This window comes from Anser anser (assembly GCF_964211835.1).
Source record: "Anser anser genome assembly, chromosome: 6".
Lineage (NCBI taxonomy): Eukaryota > Metazoa > Chordata > Aves > Anseriformes > Anatidae > Anser > Anser anser.
The window spans coordinates 14,509,850-14,532,585 of record NC_139726.1 but is presented as its reverse complement, the minus strand read 5'-3'; the positions used below and the strand labels follow the sequence as shown (position 1 = coordinate 14,532,585).

The 22,736-nt window shown below is 41.4% G+C and overlaps 1 protein-coding gene across 2 annotated transcripts in view; it reads left to right on the top strand.

Moving 5' to 3' along the window:
* Nucleotides 1–22,736, top strand: part of CLASP1 (cytoplasmic linker associated protein 1) — a 163,233-nt gene that overhangs the window by 131,818 nt on the left and 8,679 nt on the right. The window contains exons 33-37 of one of the 2 annotated variants that reach the window (XM_083841597.1): nucleotides 4,632–4,748; nucleotides 8,319–8,469; nucleotides 9,477–9,723; nucleotides 10,517–10,710; nucleotides 12,470–12,598. In XM_083841597.1, coding sequence (XP_083697723.1) covers nucleotides 4,632–4,748; nucleotides 8,319–8,469; nucleotides 9,477–9,723; nucleotides 10,517–10,710; nucleotides 12,470–12,598 — 838 coding nt within the window. The remainder of the gene's footprint in view (nucleotides 1–4,631; nucleotides 4,749–8,318; nucleotides 8,470–9,476; nucleotides 9,724–10,516; nucleotides 10,711–12,469; nucleotides 12,599–22,736) is intronic. The other variant, XM_083841598.1, reaches the window with a different exon arrangement.

The window sequence follows — 22,736 nt, the reverse complement described above, 5'->3', positions numbered from 1 at the left end:
TAACCTTAAAGTCTGTTCTTATATTAATTTTCTTTCATAGCTAGGCCTTCTCCAGAATCACATTTGTGGATTTAATAAAGGTAATATTGAATGGCAGCATTAGAAATGAGGTCTTGTTTAGGTTTCAGATATCACAAAGTACATGAAAACTTCCAGGTCAAGGGTTTTGGGAGTTTGTTTTTTAGGTGTACCCTTGTGATCAGTAATTCATCTCACTAGTGCAGTTCTTGTGCTGCTGAGAGAAATGCTAAGTCTCCCCTCTTCCCCTCTTGTGCTTTTTGAGGATGCAGAACAAGCAGAGATGGTATTTTATTGCTGCACAACTTGCAAATCACCCTCCTGGTTGCTCACTAGCAGAGTAGTGTCCTGATCCTTTGGGCAGCGTGTCTGTTGTAATTAGGTGTCTTGCTGAAGCTGCAGATGCTGTGCTAGAATATATTAATCCACTCCAAAACTTTGTGCTGAGTAAACACAGACTCTTGAATGTTGGGAATGTACATTTTGGGGTTACAGAAAAAATCAGAGCGGAGGAGATAATGGATTTAAACAGTGTGCTCTGGGGCCATAGAAATATTGGAGGACACTTCAAAGCTGCTGCTGTTGCCTGCCTGCCCTGCATCATCACTTCACTAAGTCATAACGAGAGACAGAAGGAAACATGCTGGGCAAGGACTGCAGTTCATAGTCCTGTATAGTAATTGGTGCTGAAATCTCTTGATCAGCCCTGTCGTGACTTGCTAAACCTTATCTGGAGGGATGCCTAGGCATTTGAGTTCCACATGTCAGTTAAAACACAGGTTGTTAGCATTTAATGCATCAGTTAAGACTAATTCCAGCAGCATATGAGGAAGGCACAGTTTCCTGAGGAAATTTTGGATATCTAAATACATCTTTGTGACCCTAGATCTGCTGTAATCCAAAACTAGACTGACAGGTTGCAAGCCAAGGTCGAGTTGCCTATTATGAGGCTTTTCAACAAAGGTTTCATTAAAAAATTAAGTGGTAGAGCTTCAGGGGAATGGTTCCAACAATGTTGCTTTCTCTTCTGCTAGCTTGAGTATTGTTGCTGTGCTGATTGATGTTTGTCATGGGAATTACGAACTGAGATATGTGTCTCCCAGTGATTGAGTCTTTGGCCATGTTTGCACGTGGCACGTTTTATAAATTCACAACCTTTTACAGTACATTTTGAGTTTTGCCATTGTGACACAACTCGTTTTTGCCACTTCACTCACTGCTCTTCAGTTTGTCTTTACATTCTTATCACCTGCTGATGTCAGAATATATGTATCAAAATGCTGATAGCTTTCATCATTCACTCAATAGTTTGGTGTTGCTGTTTTTAGCATTTGGAGTTTAGGAACAGAAGGATTTTTCCCACGTAATATGTTCTCGAGGAATAGTTAGAGAGGGCATGTAAACCTAGAGCATTCTGTCATTAAGTTGCAAAGACCAAAATTGTCACTGGTGTAGTGGTCCAGGAATTTCCTTTCAAAAGCAATCATTCCTTCAATTTTTGGGTGGGATAGGGAGTTCTTAGAGATGTTGATCCAAAATTTTACATATCTTTTCTATTAGTGTGTCCTGCTTCCTTGCTGGATTTAGTTAATCAAAACTGACATGTAAAAATTACTGTTCAATGATAGGTGAAGCTATAAGCTGCTTTAAAAGCTTAAAAGCCATTTAAAATATTGAGGGGAGGATTCCTACCATTTTTGTGGGTATCATATAAGCAGTAACAGTAGCTGCAGATTTTCACCACTTGCAGAAAAAGCGGTGTTGCAAATCAGGGGCAGTCGTTTCTGATATTCTGCAGGATTGCATCCCTCCTGAAGGTGTGTTGTGTAGTGCGGTTTGAGCATGGTCCTCACTTAAAGAACAAAGGAGAACTTGGTTGTTTTGAAGACTATGTGCAGTCCTTTAAGAAAAAAGGCTTTGGAAGATGTGTTAATAGACTTTGGGAAGCAGAGTATACTGCAGTACTGCAGATGATGGTGGTATAGATGCTTGTATGTCATCTTCCCATTGTAAATGCTTGTGGTTTGCAATTCGTCTTGTGATGCAGAACATGAGTTTTTTCTCTACAAACCCGAAAAATGAGCTGTTCCAGGTCATTCTGGTAGCAGTGTAAAAGGATAAATGTTACTGCTGTTTCTCTGCAGGGCCATTCTTTGAAACCAGGTTTGCCATACCTCTTTTGGGGCCCATTCCCAAAGGGTTGTAGGAAGGTTGTCTGAGTATCTTACTATTGCCTATTAGGATATTCCGTGTGCAGGCTCTGCTTACCTTGTCTATGCCTATGGCTTGTCTGGGCAGCTCAAGAGCAGCTGATTGAAAAGATTATCTTCAGTTCTTAATGCCAGCATTGATTTTGAGGATTACATTTTCCTTTGAACTTTATTGTGATACACAGATTGGAGGAGTCATGTATAAAGATGACTATGTTTTGGGGGCTGGGGTGTCTAGCCTTCCATGTAGAAAGGATAGTTTGGGTTTTGTAGGGTTATTTAAAAAAAAAAAAAAAAAAGCTGCTGAGCATAGCTGCTGTCCCATATAATTAATGGTTTGTGGGCCATGTTCTAGGTATGAATCAGCAAAGCTTTACTGATACTATCTATAGCAAGTATGTCTGCCCCTGCCCTCAGGTCACATTACTTCTCATGTATTATTGCCATCCCAAATGAATTCCTAGCGACTTAGCTTTGTGCATACATTACATGTATTTGAACTGCCTGGATAGTGAATGTTCTGGTTGAAGTGGACTTTGCTGATGCTACCAGCTAAACTGCTGACCAAGATGATCATGTGTGCCCCACACATTGTGTAGTCCCTGCTGTTAGTGTCTTCGGAAGGATTACTTGCTCTCACGGCCTTGGACAAAGCCCTTCTTTCTGCTTGCATTTGCTCCATACTGTTCTGCTTTCATGGTCACTAGGACATACGCACTGCATCTGTGAGTTGCTTCTGCATTTGTACCTGCTTTTGTTGCCCTGATAGTCCTGGGGGAGGGGAGTCAGAAGAAGAAAAATCAGGGGAGGGCACTTGGGAAGACTGAAGACAATAGGGGGGGGGAAAAAAACATTCTTGACTAAGAAGACAGACTGTTTCCTGGGCAATGTCAGATGAACGGATATGAGTTTGTGTTGGATGGAGAGAATCTTCTTAGATTTAGTAAGTGGCACAATATGACAAAAAGGAAAATACTAGGCTGTGAATTGCTCCAGTGTATGAATGCCATTCTGACTAGCAAATGATCTTCTGAGCCAAGATGTCACACGCAGGTTGTGAATTTTCACTTAGAATTCATTAGGAATATTTGAAGTAATAACAATAAATAAGTTTGCCTTCAATAGTAGCTCAGAAATCTGTGCATAGTTCCAATTACTAAAAGAACAAATTTCATTCTTCCAAGAGGAAATATATCAAAATAAAAGGATGAAAACTTGGTTATATATGTTTGTGCTTATTTTTTTCATAGAAACTACATAATTTTATTTAGCTTTAAAAGTTTACATGCTTGTTTTTTAATTGAAAATACCATTAAAAGTAAACTTTAATAGTTTCTGTATTAAGTTGAGCAAGGCAGGGTGTGGAAAAAGAACTAAAATAAGCCACCCACCTTACACAATAAGGACAAGCCTGCATTGTTCAGTGGCCTGTTTGCAGGTAGGTGAGATCTGAGCTGTGGGAGCAGTCTGGTTGTCGTGTGTGTTTCTGGAATAGTTGATTGTAATAGCTGGTTTTATATTTCTGGTTAACAACTGCATTTCTTGACACCACGCTTCACGCTGGGTTTTCAGTTGGCATTGCTGCTATTTGTTCTGGAGCAATTCTTGGCTTGTTTGCCACTTCTACTCTCCTCGAGTCTTCCACTTGTGTGTACACAAATGTGACTTTCTGAGATAAGTGTACTTAACAGAAACAAAGTGGTATCCTGAATATTCCACCATCTCTAGCATCTATATTGTTGCTTAGATGATGATTTTGAAAATCCATGTGATGTAAAGGGAGCAGGACAAAAGCAAAGGTTAAATTCACACAGATGCCTTGACCCAGAGGCACAGTATCGTTTGCTAACCCAAAGGTCCACACAGAAGTTTGAAAAGAAATTTGAACTGACTTGGAGGCTGGGTTTAACTCAGTCTTCCCAGGTTTGTCTGCGAAGACCAGGGCCAAGCCTCCAGTTTACATGATGCATTAACACCCTATAGACTGATTTTCATTTACTCGTTAAGTCCAGCTCCGGGTTTCCTTTCTTCCAGGAAATTCTGTTGATTGCAAATGTCTGTGTAGCATTTGGGTACAGATGCATGGTCAGGGATTGTTCACTTAGAGCATTTTAAATGTTGTTCATAGTGACTATAACCATTTATGCAATTTACCAGGGACTATTTTTGTGTGAGCCGTATCCTTGTGTTAGAGGAAGAAAAAAAAAGTGGAACTGAGAAATAAAGGCCAAAGCAATGACTTAAGGGGCTCAATGGAGTATTCTTGTTTAATTTTGTTTCTATTAATTTTTTTCTCTCTCCAAGGCAGCATGACAGCACTAAGCCACTCAGATTATAGTTTCTTTTTTTTCTCCCTCTCCTTTCTCTGTTTTTTCTCTTTCGTTTCTCCTCTGATCACTGCAGTCGGTTCTGGGGTTGGAGTGCAGACGGGCTGTCGAAGCACCCCCCTCCCCTTTCTCAGCCTAACTCCATCCCCACCGCTCCTTCCCACAAGACTTTCAGGCGCTCTTATTCTCCCAGGTAACAAGCTACCTGTTAAACCAACTTGTCTGAGATGTCACAGCATTATTTACCTTTCATACCACAGGATTTGTTCAAACATGGGAAACGATTTTCAGAGGATTTGGTCAAAAAAGCAAATGGGCTGATGTTAGCTCTCAGAGCGGGGAGAGGGCAGTCAGCCGCTTCTTCACTCAGTTGGGAAGACGCGGCACACGAGTGGAAAAACCCCAAGTGACTTTTTCCAGATGACTTCTCCCTGCTGGATTTCCTGAATGGGTGTAGGTTTCACAGTTAGACTCCAACGCAGAACACAGTTCTTGAGCACTTTCTGCAGGCGCTTGTTGCGTTGTGATAGTGCAGGCAACATCCTCCAATTCACTGTGCAAGTGGCACACCAGCACGTTCAAACTGCAGTAGTGAACATTTAGGACAGTGAGGGGACGTGTATGGGATTTCACCAGCTGCTTGCACAGTGATTGTGGAACATCTTGGAAATGGGTAGTATTGGAATTAGAATTGTAATCCTGTGTCCTTGCCACGAGGTTTGGAGGTTATTGACAGCTAATTTTAACAGCTATTCCTCTTGTGCAGAGGAGACAGGTATTTAATCAGTATACTAGACCAAAGCTATATACTGTTTTAATCAAAAAACAGTCTGAATCCAAATTTAATTTCAGACCTCTTGGATTTTATCTTTTAAGTTTATACCCTAGCAGCAGTCTCTCTGTTCCTATATGAAAACTATTGAAACAAAACCAAACAAACAGCTCTTGGAGGACTGAAAATCTGGGCGTCTGTGACGACTGAGAAGGAATATGGAGATACAGAATATGGGATTCTATGAATACCAGCAGATTTAAAACATCAAATCCATGTTACGACTCTGTTCTAGAATACTGAAAAATCTGTGGAAGAGATCCATGTTGATTTTTCGGGTTAAACTAGTCCAGAATAATTTTTTCCTCATTTCATTAGCTGACAGGTTTTGGAATAATTTGATACATATTGCAGCGCAGAGCCTGAAAGTGCAAGGAAGTGGGTTACTGTGTACTGCTTCAGGATCCTAAACTGTTGATTACTTACACGTTGTTTGGACTGGGAGCTGAATAATAGTTTATGGAAGTAAAACGTTTCATGTCAGACTGGAAAACTTCAAAACTGTATCTTGATAAACTTGTAGAGCGCTTACTGTTTTAGTGCAGCACAACGTGGAAAATAATGTTGTGACATCCCTAAACACTACTCATCTCTACTCACTTCTTACTCATCCTGTGACTTTCTTCTAGTTTTCTGCATCACTCTTTCGTTTTTGTGCCTTTTTCACCCCTGGCAGGTGGGTGTAGATCCATTTTTTATTTTTTTATTCCCCCATCATGTTGTCTGTGAAGTATTCCAGCACTCATGCTGTCAGTAGACATGTGTTTACATGTAGAATTTTATTTTGTATAAAGCACAGCCATAATGTGATCTCTCACACAGGCTTATTCTTGACATATGAAATCACTGGGTTCTTCAGATTTTATTAAGAGGTGGTTTGGGGTGGTTTTGGAAAACTCATTAGATCCGGTGGTTTTTCATTCAGAAATTTCTGTAGTTATTTAGCACTGCAGAATATGTACTTTGATCTATTCTTTAGGAGCAGTATAGGGCAAAATTCATTCCTGAGGAAAGAAGCAGTGACTTTAGCAGAAGATTTAATATCAGTACATCTGTGATTATTTCTGTATTTTTCTCCATGGATTTAATTGTGTGGCTTTTGGTAAGTCATTCCATCTCTTGGTGTGGATACACAGTTACAATCATATATATGTACCTTCAATAATGGCCGTTCCATTGCTCACTTAAGTATTGTGTGAAGAACCCTTTAAGATCTATGAATTAAACATGTTTGAGTGCAAAATTAATATTTTCAAGGTGGTATGAAGCAAATGTTGTCCTAGCCCTGACTGATACTTACAAAGAATCAAAAATTTGCATCCACTGTTTTTTGTTCTTTTTGACTGGAAAGCAATCACAGTGCATTAGTTTCATTCAGCTATCTGAAAGGCCCTAAATACTCTGACTTTTGTAGGTTTATAAACAGCTTTTGTTTCCTGGTCTTGATTTGTTGTTCAAGTGGCTTCTCTTTCTTCCTAGCCAGGCCTGGCCTGACAGGCACTATTTAAAGTCAGGGAGTTTGTTCTTTGGTTTCTCTGCCAGAATACATCGTGCTGGGGTTTGAGTGGTTGTAGAGCGAGCGCATTGCTTGGGAGCCAGGGATTATGGCTATTTTCAGTGTGTTAATCCCAAAGGAATTAGGCAACACCAGTTTTATCCTTTGTCTAAAGTTCTCGAGTTTTTTCCAGAAAAAATAGTAGTAGTTCTAGATAATTAACATCCTACTTTCAGTTCTATAGAAAATAATGGCTGTGTACTCAGGATTCAAGAGAGATTTTTTATTTTTGATACTTTTTCCCCACCACCTCACAGGGAATCTTTCTTTAGTCAGAAAGGAGCACAGCTCTTTGTTCAGCCATCCTTCTCCAAGCCCATCCTGTAATTCTTCCCAAAATGCTAAGAAATAGTAATTCACCCCTGTAGGGAGCCACTTCTTGCCACTTACTGACAAACAACTTGATGTAAATGTCTTAAATTCTTTTGGTTTCTTTGCTTCTGGCTCTATTATGATCCGAGACTCCCCCAGAGAAATTGTTCTCAGTTACTGGGTCTCTTCGTAAAGGCTCTCTTGGAAAACTGATTGTCATGCAAACTCGACTTCTCCCTGAATAGAGCAAAACCGTGCCAATATTGCTTTGTAATTTCCTCCAAACATGTAGGAGCTGCTCTTCCTAGTCATGTCTTTTTTTGTATCATCTGCCCTTGCATGCTAGGCATTTTTTTTCATGGTACTTAATTTTGGGTAACTCTTTAAGGAATCCCAAAACTTATGTGGCTTTACGCTGATGAGGAATTTCTGAGAAACTGTCTGCAAGGAGGTATTCTATTTGAATGAGAGAATTCTCAAATTTAGGCTCAATATTTCAGAAGTTCTTATCAAGGCATCTTGCAAGTAGTTTTGTTTGTTCTACTCTAGAAGTGAAAACTGGAATATGTTAGATTAAGCTTTTATGTCAAGGTACATTTCTGTTTCCATTTAAATCTATTGCATTTGAATCCATTGCCAGAATATATTTGTTATATTATGAAACTTAATTTGTTGATTTATTTTCCACCAGCTGTCACAACCCTTTGAGTTCTCATAGTGGTTATTTTTCTTTTTAAATAACACCGTTACCATGATGGCGCTAGGTTTTTGGTTTATAGAAGCTAGCACACTCACTACTGTGGGTAACTAACAAACGGTGGACCTGATTACCCCTCAATCACAGCAATGTAATACCACTGATTTCAGTCGAGCCTCTCCTAGATTTAGCTCAATTTGAGGGGAGACTCAGACCTGAAGTCAGCTTTGATTCCATTCATGTTTTGTTACAAGTCACTGTTAGAAATGGTACACCAAATCATCTGTCTCCAACTCAGCATTTCTTGATTGAGTGAAAAGTTGTTTCCAGTTTCATATGTAACATTTCATATACGTTTGGTCTTTAGTATGCTGGATTATGACACGGAGAACCTAAATTCTGATGAAATCTACAGCTCTCTTCGTGGAGTCACAGAAGCGATTGAAAAATTTAGTTTCCGTAGTCAAGAGGATCTGAATGAGCCAATCAAACGTGATGGAAAGAAAGACTGTGACATTGTAAGTATTTGTTTTGATTAACATCTGGAGATAGGTAAAGTTTCACAACTTTACGTTGTTTTCAAACCTGGCTTTGGATTGTTAGCTAGTGTACAAAATCCAGTTATTCTTGGTCTGTTTTTTCCTTCAAGTGTTAGTCTCCCTGGTTACTAACTTCCTATCCCTAAATTTTGGGGTACCAGTAACGTAATCCCTTGCTCCCTTAGAACTCTGTTTAACCTCCTGTGAAATATGCTTACTGGATTACTGTGGATGTCTCATGTGTGAAGAAATCGCTCTGAGTACCCAACTCATGTGGTGCCTTATGCTGCATCACTAGTTACAGAATTACCTACTACATGAGATACCATTTGTTTTAATAAAATATACTGAATTCAAAATTTGTGTCAATTTTAAATGGTATTTTTGCTTCCTCTCCGGGCGAACAAGCTTAGGCTAGTAGATTGTTAGCCTTCAAAGCAAAAAATTCTTGGTGGTCTGATTTTTTTTCTTTGGGACTCTTGTATTGTCCGTTTCACATTAGCTTGCTAAGCATCATAGGATTGGAAAAGACCTCTAAGATCATCTAGTCCAACCTTTAATCTCCCTTGGCAATCATCTAATCTCCTCTATGGCTACCATGGGGAAAAAAATGGCAATCATCTAACGTCCTCTATCAGTCGGTCATGAGGTTTCATAAGCAAGATACTGATTTTCTTAATTTTCTTTTCCTTAGCAAGTTAGTCCTGTCCCAGAGCTTGTCTGATTTTTGCTAGCTTGTAGTTTTATAAATATTGATTCATATTCAGGACTGTTAGCATAGCGTTTTGCCCTGTGATCATGAGATACTTCTGTTACATAAGCTAGGGAAAGAGGTGATAATCTAAGTTTTATTCAAGAATTATGTGCACGTAAAGGATTCTATACAAAATAATTGATGCATGATCCTATGATGAGTGGATTCAAAAAGTCTTACAGCTTCTACAGAATTTGAGGAGTCTCATGACTTTTTTGTGTTGGATCCCCAGGTGTCTCGAGATGGTGGCCTTGCGGTACCTACCAGTGATGTCCGTGGAAGTAGTGACATTGTAGAAGGAGGAAGGATGGCTCTAGATAACAAAACCTCCTTACTGAACACCCAGCCTCCACGCGCCTTTTCAGGGCCACGTGCTCGAGAGTATAACCCCTATCCTTATTCCGACACAATTAACACTTATGACAAGACTGCCCTCAAGGAAGCAGTGTTTGATGATGACATGGATCAGCTTCGGGATGGTTTGTATTAGCTTATCTTGTAAAACTGCAGGCAGCTTGTTCTGTTCCTGGTATTTGTATGCATGCGGTGCTCTCAGGTACATGCCTGTCAATGTATATGTTGAGTATTATTTTGTACCTGAGTCAAGGCTTGGCATGAAGTATTCTGTGTTCTCATGTAACAGCAGAACCTGATTTGTGGCAATTAAGAAAATGTTAAACTGCAGTTTGAACGTGGGTTTTGTTTTTTCTCCTCCTCCTGGAGTTTGTCTCAAACTAGTCCCTTAAGAGTCTAAATTAAGTGTATCTGTAAGGGACGCTACTCTGGGGACCTCCTACTCTAAAACTGAAATGACTCATTAGCTCGCTGTTATTGAGTGTTCCACTTCATTTAAAGGATGCTGCACCTTCGCTTTATCCCTTTGCAGTGTACTGATGACTCACTGTACTTTGATCTAAATGTCATACATGTGATCACCGGTTTTGGGTGTGAGTGTCTAGGACAAACTCTGGCGGTTCTCGTCTTGTAGAAGTAATTATTGGAACTGGATGAAATCCAGTCGTCATCTCTTCTTCGTTTGTTAGAAACTGTGTGCAGACTCATGAGCAGCATTATGAACTTAAGTAAAATTTTGGGCTAGTCAGGTCCTCTTCCCTGCTTGACTGAGGCCACCTGGGATTTGATGGCAGGGGGCTGGAGGGGTGGGGGGTGGGGGGACTTGTTATGTGCACTTTGTTCTGTAGAGGATTAATAATACGGGCATCTTTTGATCTTTTCCCCATTCCCCAAATGATTTGCTGCCCTTTGTCCTAGAAGTACCCATTGACCATTCGGATTTGGTGGCTGACCTTCTGAAAGAGCTCTCTAACCACAATGAACGGGTGGAGGAGCGAAAAGGAGCTCTCCTGGAGCTTCTAAAGATCACAAGGGAAGATAACCTCGGAGTTTGGGAGGAACATTTCAAAACCATTTTGCTCCTGCTGCTGGAAACACTTGGAGACAAAGATGTGAGATGTAGATTTTTGTCTCAACTCTTCTCAACTCTTTTGCCTTTATCTAGGGTGATAGGTTCTGCAAATTAGATTAAATCAAATTTGTAGCATTTGTATTGCAACTCTTCAGTGATGCTGCACCGCTCATTTTTTTCCTTTGAAGGCTGTTGACTCTGCTTTCATTGTCAGTGTGCTCAGTGATGAATTTCAAGCTACTCTGAAGTGTCCCAGTTTTCCCCCTTCCCTTCTGAGTGTTTAGTAGCAAATAACTAGGAAATTGAACTAGAATTGGAAAGGAAGTTATTTTCTAATTTTGTAAGAATTAAGATTTAAAATGTTGTTCACTTCCAAATTAGGATGAAATTACATAATATCATTACATAATACATATTATGTAGCACATAATACATATTATAATAATGAATACTGTTACCTAATACATATACAAAGTAATGCATACACATTATTGCATAATAATAGCTCTTAGCCATATTGCACCCATTCCCCAAGAAGGGAGAGTGAAGGCAGCCTAGATGAATATTTAAATTTTTTCTCTGTGTAGGTTAAAGATCCAGGCTATTAGATCTTAGAGGATGGATTTCATCAAGAGCAAACTGCTTTTACAGGGGATCTTGTTCTAAAGTATTAAAAGAAGCTACAGATGTGGACAGGAGGAACTCATGCTGCATTACTATCACAGCTTTATCTTTGGTAGTTGATCAAAGTGGTGTTTTACAGGCGAGGCTTTTACTTTTTCTAGATGGGGCTGTTTGTTCAGCTTGCAGCACTGTGACATTTTGATAAAGGCTCAGCACCCTGGCTGTGCCTTCAAATCAGAGCCGTGCTCCATCTAAATGTTACAGCATGTAGGCGCAAAAGCACTCCCAGTTCTTTTCTGTTTAATCTGATTCAAAATCAATTGTATTTTGTATACTGCTTATAAAGTATATGGTGCTCTTGTAGAAATACAATCTTGATTCTAAGGCAGTGTAAATGGTTGGTGCATTCTCACAATTGTTCTTAGTATTAGCATGAACTGCTGTAGTCCTACATGTTTAATCATAGCAGCATCATACATGTATGAAGATATGGTGACTTTAAGTACAAATAAATTGTGCTAATCTGAGTTTTGCAGATGAATAGCAGAGGGTATGCTTTAAAGGTTATGTTAGAGTAAAGTATTCCTCTGCTGAAATGATAGAATCTATTTGGAATGGCTGCAGGCCAAAAACTTAATGTAACAGTTGTGAAAGTGAAGCAGGTGTTATAAATCCCTTCTGCTAATGGTCTTTTGATATAAAGGATTAACACATAGGTCAGTAGTGACTACAATGACTGACTGTTCTTGAAAGTAATTTCCATAGTAGTTACAGGAACAGCATTGATTTACTGCATCAGTACATGAGAAACAGCGTTGTTGCATGGATGGAGCCCAGTTTGACATTCACAAAGCTAAGCAGAAGAGGAAGAGCAAAACAGGAAATGTGCTTCTTTGGGTACAAATTTGTACTTCATTGCCAAGACAGTATGGAATTTTAAAAAAAAAAAAAAAAAAAGGTTCTGTTTCTGTCAGTGAGAACAGTCGTGTGAATTTTTGTGCAAAAGCAAGCAAGGAGACCAATTTTGGTTTTAGTTACTGAGCACACTGCTTGTTCTACTGGAGCTGGTAGAGCTATATAAGACTTCTGATGGCATAGGGAGCTTTGAGAATTTACTTCAAAATACAATTTGGATGAGAAATGACTTTTTCTAACGTTTATTTCTCTTGACACAGCATTCAATAAGAGCCCTGGCACTGCGAGTCCTTAGAGAGATCTTACGGAATCAGCCAGCAAGGTTTAAAAACTACGCGGAGTTGACCATCATGAAAACACTGGAAGCCCATAAGGATTCCCACAAGGAGGTGAGCAAGCCTTTCAGTGTTACTACTAAGAAAGCAATATTGAAGAAATGGGAGATTTAACTAGCAAGCATGTTGACTCATTTTGACAGTAGAACAATTTGATAGTAAGTCTCACAAGTACTAAGGGGGTGGGTTTATACTTGCTGAAGGAGGAAGAAGAAATGTGGGACTGACAGAGCTGGTTAAGTGTGTTTGGAGCTATCCAGAGTTGTAGGCCATTGTTTATCCGTTTTCCACGACTTGGTTGTTCGTTCTGGGGCAGACTGAAGCCCTGTGGCAGAAAAATGCATCTTTCAGAAGTTTGTGGAGCACAGTTACAGGCACTGTGGTCCCTCCATCTGTGCAGGGAAGGGTAGGAAATGTACTGATGAACACAAAGGCTGTGTTCAAACAGAGCTGCATGTGAAAACGATGATGAAATTGGGCCGTGATGAAGTACTCAGAACTGGTGAATAACAGCAGAAAGCAGACAAAGAGGGCGTGCTGCTGAAAAGAAGCTTGGGGAATAGAGGAGGAAGCCGAGGGAAAGGTGAATTGCATTTCCCTAACGTGGGAGAACTCATATGCAAAACTGAAATGAAATTATTCTTCTAGACTAAAAAATATGGGGACATGATAGTTATATACAAAGTAGATCAAATTACATTAAAGGTCAGTCTTTGCAGATTGACTTCCAAGCTGGATCTTCTTTTCCACCTTGTGCATGTTGCAAGTTTGAACTGAACCATGGTAAACACCGCGTGAATTTCTGTACGTTTCTGTGATAGCTTTGGTAATAAATTCCTTCCTTTGAAATCTAAAACTCTTAGTCTTCTCTGCAAAAGGCTTGTCTTAAACTCACAGTTTTAGGTGTCTCTTTCTGGAGAGCTTTTTCGGCCATGAAAAAGATCGTTGTATAGATCAGGCTGCTCCAGGGCATTGCATAACTGACGCAAGGTTACTTTACCTGTGCATAGCAAAACTGTACTGTTTAAAAATCAAAACAAAACAAAAACATCCCCAGGGAAGAAAGAACCTAACAGGCTGGATATATCTCCACAATGCAAAAGTAGAAAATGTTTAATCCTTTAGTGAATGAAGACTGCTGTAAGCTGCCTATCCTCCTCTCCTCGATTTAGAGCCTTTGCACTACTGTCATTTTCAGTTCAGAGTAATAAGCAGTTGTAAATTCATTTCCTGATAAAGCAGTCAGACAAAACATTGTGTTCTGAAGGAGTGCCTTTTATTGGCAGGTTTTCCTGGTTACATACTTCTCAGCTCACCTTGACTCAGTGCCCTCTGTTTTTTTTTTTTCTGAAAGTCCTCCAAAGCTGCAGCACCTTTCCAGATGGTCTCTGACATAGTTTTTAATGCCCTTTCAAAGCTCGCTTGTGTGACTGGCACATTTTTTCAGAAAGTAGGTGTAATGTTGAAAACATGACATTTTATGCTTCTGTACTCCCCACACCATGTTCTTCATGCTTGTAGTATGGAAAGGTTCTTCAGGGTTTGCATGTGAGATGCCTCCTGAGGAAAACCAGAGAAGAATAAGTCTTTGTAACAGAAAGCAAAGCTCAGGCCAGGAACGAAGAGATGAGAGCTCTGGCACTTCTTTACAGAAGAGTAAGCCAGAGCTGTAATGCTCTCAGCAAGTAGCTGCTGTGCTACACGTGGCGTTCCTTTGATTTGTCAATGGTTCTGCATAGCATCTTTGTCATTAAAAAAGATGAGATTTACTGCTGCAATGAGACCTTTGGGTGACAGCTGTCGTAGCAGGATGCTGCAGGTGTAGTCCCGTTTTGCTGTCTGTTGCTTTTAAAAAGAAGTTGTTTGCACAGCTGTATTAAGTAGTGACACTGGTGCCACAATAGGAGCGAACAACCTGCAGCCATGGGCGTTTGGTCTTCCCCAGTGTATGCTTAAGGAAGCGTGTACTACGTTTCCTGTGTTAATCTTTAAAAAATAATAAAATAATTCTTAAAAAAATCACGATATTTGTGCCTCTGCTCACTTTATCTGCAGAGCTTTTTCAAGGTGTTGCCGTGGGACATGGGATTTTTCATTCTTTGTATGTGTTTTCTGATACCTGTGTAAATGGGACTCTCAGAACCATAATGCAACCCGTGAAAGTTGTGTCTGTCTGTCAGTAATTTGAGAATATCAGCATTCCTGAAGTTAAGAAAAGCTTCCCAGTCTGCACTTGGGTCTCTACATGAGCTAGGCTAAAGATATACCTGGGAAAACGCTTCAGGTATTTTTACCTTTAGCTGGGGCTTGCTGGTTCTGTTAAGTCTGTGAAAAATTAATTGAGTCCGTTTGGGTATGGCTCAGTTGGTCAAACTCATATAGCCCTGGGCCAGGAGGTCACAAATTCCGGTCCGTTGGTGGCCCTCCAGCTCCCAGTCGGTGCTGACTTGCGGCACTGCTCTCCCCAGGGGCTCGGAGGAGCTGCCCTTTGACCGCATCCCACGCCGCGAGAGCTGCAGTGGAGATTCACAGGTCTGTGAGTGAAGGGTGTGTTAAAAGAATAGCTGGAGGGGGAAATGGGAAGATGGCAGTGGTCTTACAGTGTCCTCCTTCGCTAAAACTGAGTAATATTAAAGGCAGTGGTTATACTGTCTAGAGTAAATAAAATCTTCCTTTATACTATAAAAACTATTTTGAGGAAAGCTGCTATATAATAGGGTTAGAAAAGTGTTAATCCTTGTGCCAGTAATGCCCTGGTAGGATGTCACGTCAGGGTTTGTTTCAGGTCTGCTTTTGCCTTGTGGTAAGACAGGAGTGACCCCGGTTTGTAGTTTGAGATCCTTTGAAACGGGCTGCATAAATCAGTAGAAAATGATTGTTTTGAGCGATCTGTATCTGCTTCACTCTTACCTACCTGAGTTTCCCCTATAGCACAGGGACTGCTAATTGCCCTTAAGTTATTGCTCCCATTTTCTGTTGTGTTTGAGCCCGTGGACAATCAGTGTACAGTGACCAAGCAAAGAAAGAGGAGTTTGAAAATAAGCACAGTACAGAAGAACTGTTAACCTCAGGCACTGTCTTCAAGAAGTCATTGTATCGAGACAGTTCTTCGGAAGTCAACTGGAAGGTTGATTTGTCTTCCCAGATTCCAATATTGCTTCTGTTCAGCATGGCCCGGAATGGTCAAGTAACAAATCGTAATCGACATATTCATGGCCTGACGAATACCGTCCCTTCCTCCATTTCAGTGCCAATATGTAGTTAAAAGGTTTAGTCTGAAACAAAAAGGAATGCAGCTTTACTCTCTTCCTGCTCCCAGATGATACAATTGGAAGCATCAAAGCGTAGTGTTAGCATAGTTTGATATCCTGGGATGCCTGGATAATTGGGTATTTTTCCAAGTCCAAGCTGAAGCCTTCTGATGGTTGGATCTTTGCTACAGCTAGAACTCCTCTGCCTTCCGTTGCTGAAGGTAAGGTGTAGGATCAGCGAAGCAGCACAGCTGAGAGCCCCGTTCCTTCACAGGGATGCCAGGGAGGAAAACTCAGTTGAATGCTGAGTGTCGTGTCCTGTGGGTGCAAACACAGGCGATTGGCAAAGCTCTGACCTCAAAGGGGGTTCAAAATTCCTGTAACCCTGGGCTTACAGACAAGACTCTGGGTTGGGATCCATGTTCAGTTTGCACTTTTTAACTGTAGCTTGTTTTTATGCTACTTGTACTATAACAGTCTAGTCAATGCTGTCGTTTGAATGGGGTGATGTGAAGAGTCAAGCTTGCCTCAGTAATAACTGTAAATATTTAGGGGGGTTGACATGTAAATGCCTTTCACTTACTTTGGGGTTATTAGAACATAATTGGAGTTGTGGACGATATTAAATCTTGTTGATTTTTATCACTCTTTGTTTGGAGTTTTTTTGGAAGAGAACCATCTTTCTGTTGCCAGTCAGTTAATATTAACTCATTTGTTCCAGTGTAGTTACTCACCCGTAACTAAGGAGAGATGCTGTCTGCTGACCCAGTGCCATTGATAAGGCATTGCTTCAGATTCATACCAGCAAAATGAATTTGTTCTTACTGAGTGCAGTAAAACAGAAATAGTTATCTTGGGAAATTGGTACAGAACATCTTTACCCGTGAAAATCATTGGATAGCAAATTCCTTGCTTTTTCTCTGCAGCTCTGTTTTTCTCTGCAACTAAGCCTATAGGCCTAACCGATCAGTGCTTTGCGTGAGCAAAGAATATTGTCCCATGTCTTAAATTCCTAATTTTGGTCTTTCACTATCCAGGAAGCCCGTAAGCGTAATTGGGATGTAACATTCCCTATTGTAACCCTCTAAGAGAGGGTGAAGAAGAACAAATCACAGCTATCCATTAACTTTAAATACTTGTTACTGTCTTGCTGGGGTGTTTTTAGATTGACGCTGACATTTATAAGATGATTTGCAACCGTCCTCCGATGATTATGGTACACTCTGTATCTGTTTCTGCAAAATGCAGTTTCCTAAAGAAAAGCACCAAACGATCAGTTTTTAAGGTTAATTGATGCATAGTCTGTGCTGGAAGCTGTCAGGTGCTGCAGCTTGGCAGTTGTTGATGTTTTATAGTATGCATTTGTGCTTTCTCTAATTCCCAACACATTTGAAATATTTAGTACACAGGAGAAGCAACCTAATCTACTTCATCTTCTCTGAATCCCTTAAAAAAAAAATCATTGTTTTTTTCATCTGCTTAGCACTCCCTATTGCTGAGTCCACTTCCTGCTTTGAAACGTAGTGCTTAATTCTTTGTTCCTGTCTGGATCAGACTGTATACCCTTCAGGGATGGGAGTTTGCCTGGCTAGGTATTGGTAAGCCTCCATTCCCTCCAGCCTAAATTATGCAGGCTTTAAGTAACTACCTCTAAATAGCAAAGCTTGCTTCAAAAACATAGCTGTGTGCCTTGTAAGCCCCAAAGCAAAAACCTTGTTTTCTGCTTAGTAAACTTCTGGGGCTCTGCATATTTCACACTGGAATAAAAAAGCCTCCAAGTTTTTTGTGGTTTTTGTTGCTGTTTGTTGGTCGGGTTTTTTGCAATAATTAATTCCCTACAACTTTCTGCAGAGACCGTGCAGCTAGCATTTGTGGTGAAGTACTCCAGCTTGTGGTCTCACACACAGTCCCGTACAACTCTCGTCTAGGTTTGCAAGCACTGCTCTGCTCAGATCCCAGCATGCTGCACTCATTCCCTGCACAGCCTATGCAGCTGGCGTGTTCTTCCTTAGGGGAATCAGGGCATATATTTTTCTTTCCTTATTTGCCTAGTATGTGTCATTTAAAAGCAGAAATGAAAGCATCAAAACCCTTTAGAAAGCTGCTGTGTATTGACCAAAGCGTATTACCAGAGGCAAGCTGCTTGTTGCAGCAGTGGGCAGCGAGCAACATCTGTAATGCACTGAGGGTAATAGCTGAGCAGAAGAAATGGTGCTGAAGGGATGCAGTCCTGGTTTCTTGGTTTTGTCTGTCTTGAGTGAACAGCATCCAAAGGCCGCGGTGCATTGTGAGCCAGGTAAGCCGGTGGGAATTGTTTGAATTTTGTCCAGCAACTTTTGTAGTGTCAGCTTTTCTACTAGAAGAAAGGGATCTGTGACAGGTGGCTGTTCCTAACGCTGCACTTTAGCATGTCCCCTCCCATTGAAATCAGAAAGCATTTCATGCACATGTTATATTCCCGGGACTGTCTGACCTGTTACTTCAAAGGGTACTCCTTTGTATATAGCATTAAGGCAGACATTGCTACACAGGTGGGCTCTTTACCTCCACTACATCTGCGTGGCTTGATGCACCCAGTTGGTTCGAGCAAACTGGGTGGAATTATAACTATTTCTCTTTCATGGGAGAGCTCACTAGAAAGGCCTTAACATGCTGCAGTTGTCTTTCAAGGAGCCAGCTCACCAGAAAGCGCAGCGTATGTTATGCCGGCAGAAGTCAGGCTGAATCTAGTCTGCAGCGTGTAGAGCATAAAGTAAGCCTCTGGAAAGGAGAAAAACCTGCTTCTGCAAGGCAGAGTGCTATCTTTTAGATCTGCATTCCTGGGCTACCTGCCTTGTGTTCGATGGCATCAAACTCTCCAGTTCCAGCCGTGGTTTGCTCTAAGCTTTCACTAGGAGGTAAAATTGTGTTTGTGACATACCTTACACACAGCTTGGTGTCAGTACTTTTAAAGCACTGCAGGCTCTCCAGTCTTGCAGATCTTGCTTTAGAGGCACCCTTTTGAACTTGCTTCTTCCAGCTGGTATCATTGTTTGAAGACTGCTAGTTTTCTTTCACGTTTCTGAGATAATTGAGCATAACTGTACTAGGTTAAATAAAAACTTTGCTTCACTTCATACCCTGCTTCAGACAGCAACTAGGAAGCATGCAGTGATGCTTCACTGAGGGCATCCTCCCTCCTTACTGCTGTCTGAAGCTTACCGTCTTCCCATACTAAAGGTTCTGTCTGCCTTCGTGTTTACTGGCCTTTTTTTTCTTCAGTAAACTTGTCTGTTTTTTGATCTGTTTAGTATCTGCATCCTTTTGTGACAACAAGCTCCTCAGTCTGAGCTTGTAGTGAACAGCACTCTTTTTCTCAAATTTAAAGGATGCATTTCACAGCCACCACTTCTTGTGGTGTCTGCTGTTAGTCCGAGCCTAATGGAGCCGTTCCTATTGCTTCCCAGTGCGTATCTGCCAGTCCTCCCTCCAAAGGTGGGCAGAAGAGCTGTTGCTGGATGTTTGCTTGTTTCTCCCACTCCTTTTAAGGTTGTTTCACTCTGTTGGTCAGGTTAAAGCCCTGATTTAAAAAAAGATTTTTGATTTTTTGATATTGTACGGTATGTATAATTTGCAAGACATGGTTGTTGTGCCTCAAGGCAAAATATCTTCACTAAACTCAGCTATAATTGTGTACCCTCGTTGCCAAATGACCTGGCAGCTCATATCTTTCGATAATACACTTCCCTCTCTGCAGGAATGCTGCTGATTTCCTCGGGTGGTACCAGGTGAATGTGACTGACAGTGCTGTGCAAGTATTCAGAGACAAGTTTTCCCTCGTGGGATGCAGGTCTGGGTGCTGAAATGCTTTATTCTGTCAAAGGCAGAAGGAAAGACCTTTTGGGCAAGGCTGTTACTTGCATTGCAGAGTGGTGGCATTTTGGCTTTCTGTGCCAGCAGACACAAATGAGGGAAGAGCTTGTCCTTCTGGCTCGCTCCCAGCTGGTACTACCCTGCCTGCCCCTTTGTCTGCAGCCTGTCCCCTGCTGCTCCTTTCCAAGGCAGCGAGTTACCTGCCGAGGCTCTGATTCAAGCAAGCATGTAAGCACATGTGTGAATCCCATTGACGTCAGTGGGACTTAAGCATGTTATTAAAGCTAAACATACGCTTAAGGGGTTGCTGGAGTGTGGCTTGGATGCAGATGCTGTCTGCCAGATGTGCTCTTGGAAGACATGGAAATCTCCCTGGTGTTGTCACATTTACTAGCTAGGATCAGCAGGAACCCTACTGGACATGTGTAATGTGCCCCTCTGAATTCAGAGGAGGTGCAGCGATGTGAAATACCCAACTGCTGCGCAAATGCTGCCAGATCCTAGCTAGAAATGGGCAGCTCTGCTGGAAGAGAAGGACTTGCACAGGCATAAATAATCTTGTACCTTTACAGCTTTTCTTGCTGACCTTACGATGTGCAAAATGTATTATGACCTTTGTTGCGATTTCAATCCTGGATCATTTTGTGAAGAATTACAGCTGTGTTTTAATCCCTGGTGCTCGGAAATGGTAATAGGCTTTTAAAATAAAGGTTTTGTCTCATGTGCTGGCCTCATATCTGCAACTTAATGTGCATGGTAAACTATGCGAACAGTACGTGGAGTTCAAATGCAAAAGGAGTTGTTGAAATTTTTGCCTACTCCCAAATTTACAGTAGTATTTTTAAGATCAGTCTGTCTGCAGGTGCATACTAAAATATTACTGCCTTTTTATTATAAGTAAGATACCGTGGGGGTTAAAAATAAATACTTCTTTTTAGGAAGTTGTGATACATGTCCAAGCTTTTCTTTCTCATATGTCTGATAACATTTACTAAACATATTTGGAGTTGCCAAAAAAGCAAAATCCTCAAATGGCCTGTGTCCAAACAGTTATGAGGCTTTTTAAAATATGCATATTAATATATATAAAGTGACTTGCATGCAAACATTAAGTTGATTACAAGATAACCTGCACCCTCTGTTATCCACCGCATTGTTTGCGGAGAGCTTGATGCTAGCAGTGTTTCAGCACTAGTAACAACGACGTCAGAAGCTGCAGTGCCAAGCAGTGAATTCCTTTGCAGGAAACCTCCTCGGATTCAATGGAGATCTCCTGGGAGCTCCTGACTTCATCCCGTCCAGCAATTCAGTGCCATGGTTCCAAACCATGGCATTAGGTTTCCTTAAATACTTGGATGTTTCTCTCCTTTTCCCAAAAAGTCGCATAGTACGTCCTCCTAAGGTGGCTGACGTGGAAACCTTCATGCTTCTCACGTGTGAAATTGAGAAGGAATTAGCCAAGAAATGGCTGGAAGACCTAAACAAGCACTCTGTTCTGCTTCGTTACTCATTCACAGAGCTTTCAGGATGAAATCTTTTGAACACTGACCACACTGTGGATTGCCATTCCTTTTTGGAATATGCTTTAACGCTATATCTAATTGCTGAGAAAGGCCCGAGGTAGATGGAGCAGTTGGACAACTTCGGTAAATAGGGTACCAATACAGAAGCTATCAAGGTCTCAGGTCAGCTACAGAGCCTTGCCTGTGCCTTGACTGAGCTTAGTGTTTGTTCTGCTGAAGCATCTGAGATCCCTTTCGTTGCTTTGCTGAGGGGGATGCCCAGAACAAGTGCATGGGTTTTGTTACTTCAGGGCTGTACAAGCAGCCTTTGGCCATACCTGTTTGAGGGAGGCAGCTGTCAGCATGAGCAGAAGGTTAGTGCCGGTGTCGTAGCCGTGATGAGCTGATAGACCGTGGGTGAAGAAGGCTGTGTAGGCAGGGGTGATCTCTTCTGTTACATCAGTAGTCTGCATGAGCTGCTCACTCTTCACGGCTGCTGCCTTGAAATCAAGTAGTCTTTTCTGGAAAATAATTTGTAGCCAAGGCAGGGAGATATCCTTGTCCTAGTAAGGACTGGGTTAAACCTCCAAGTTGTCCTGGTACACGTGTTGTCCACATTAGTTCCTTACAGATAGAGCTGGCCATGGGTTGCTTTAGTCAAACAGAAATCCCTGAGTTTGATACCACGATAGTGTGTGGAAGAGGGGAATGAAGAGAATCCAGCAACCGTGGCTTGAGTCTAAGTGATGGGAGACTTGTGGATCGATTTATTTATTTGTTGTGGGAGGTTTTGTTTGTTTGTGCACATTGTCTGGGACAGATTTTCCTTTGCTGGTTTCAAAATATTGACTTCAGACAACCCTGAGGAGTCTGGCTTAGGATGAGTTAGAGAACTGCTGCTAGATATGAGCTTCCCACACAATCGCGAAACAGGGAGGTGTCTTCCAAGGCTGCTCCTTGGCTCGGAGTTAAGGACTGCCTGGGGACAGCTGGAGATGCTCTAAGTTCAAGGATTTGTGAATGCTTCTCTCTCAGAGCTGAGGTCTGTGATTTAAGTCTATCCACTAGGGCATCTCTGTCCGCACAGGATTTACCCTCCCTTGAAGGTAAACAGTGAAAAGAGAAGAGAGGGGATGTGGTGGGCAAAGGCATCCTCCGTCTCGTGTACTGAAACAGAACATGGGGAGTATGGAGCGTGTGGTTTGAGGCCAGGAAGAGTGCAGGCAAGGGAGAACCTCAGTTGTTGCCTGGCAATTAGCGCAGACACATGAAAAAAGAAAACCTGCTTCCCATCCTGTTTTTTTTTTATCCAATTACTGTGGAGTATGAAATGAATAAACTCTCATGGGAGGAGAGAATCAGGTCTTTCCTCTTCAGCTTGCTGTCCTGCCTGCTGGGGAGAAGTGTGAAAGATGTGGATTTGCTTTCCCTTACGTGAAGAGTAGAACTGGGTTTAGGATCCTTCATCCTGCGTGACTGCCTTACAGTGTGGGCTAGTTAGAAAAACAAAAGGTGGATGCTACCCCAGTTTCCACTTGTTCTTCCTCCCGTGTTTTGTAGTGTTCCAGTGCTGCCTTAATGTGTTAG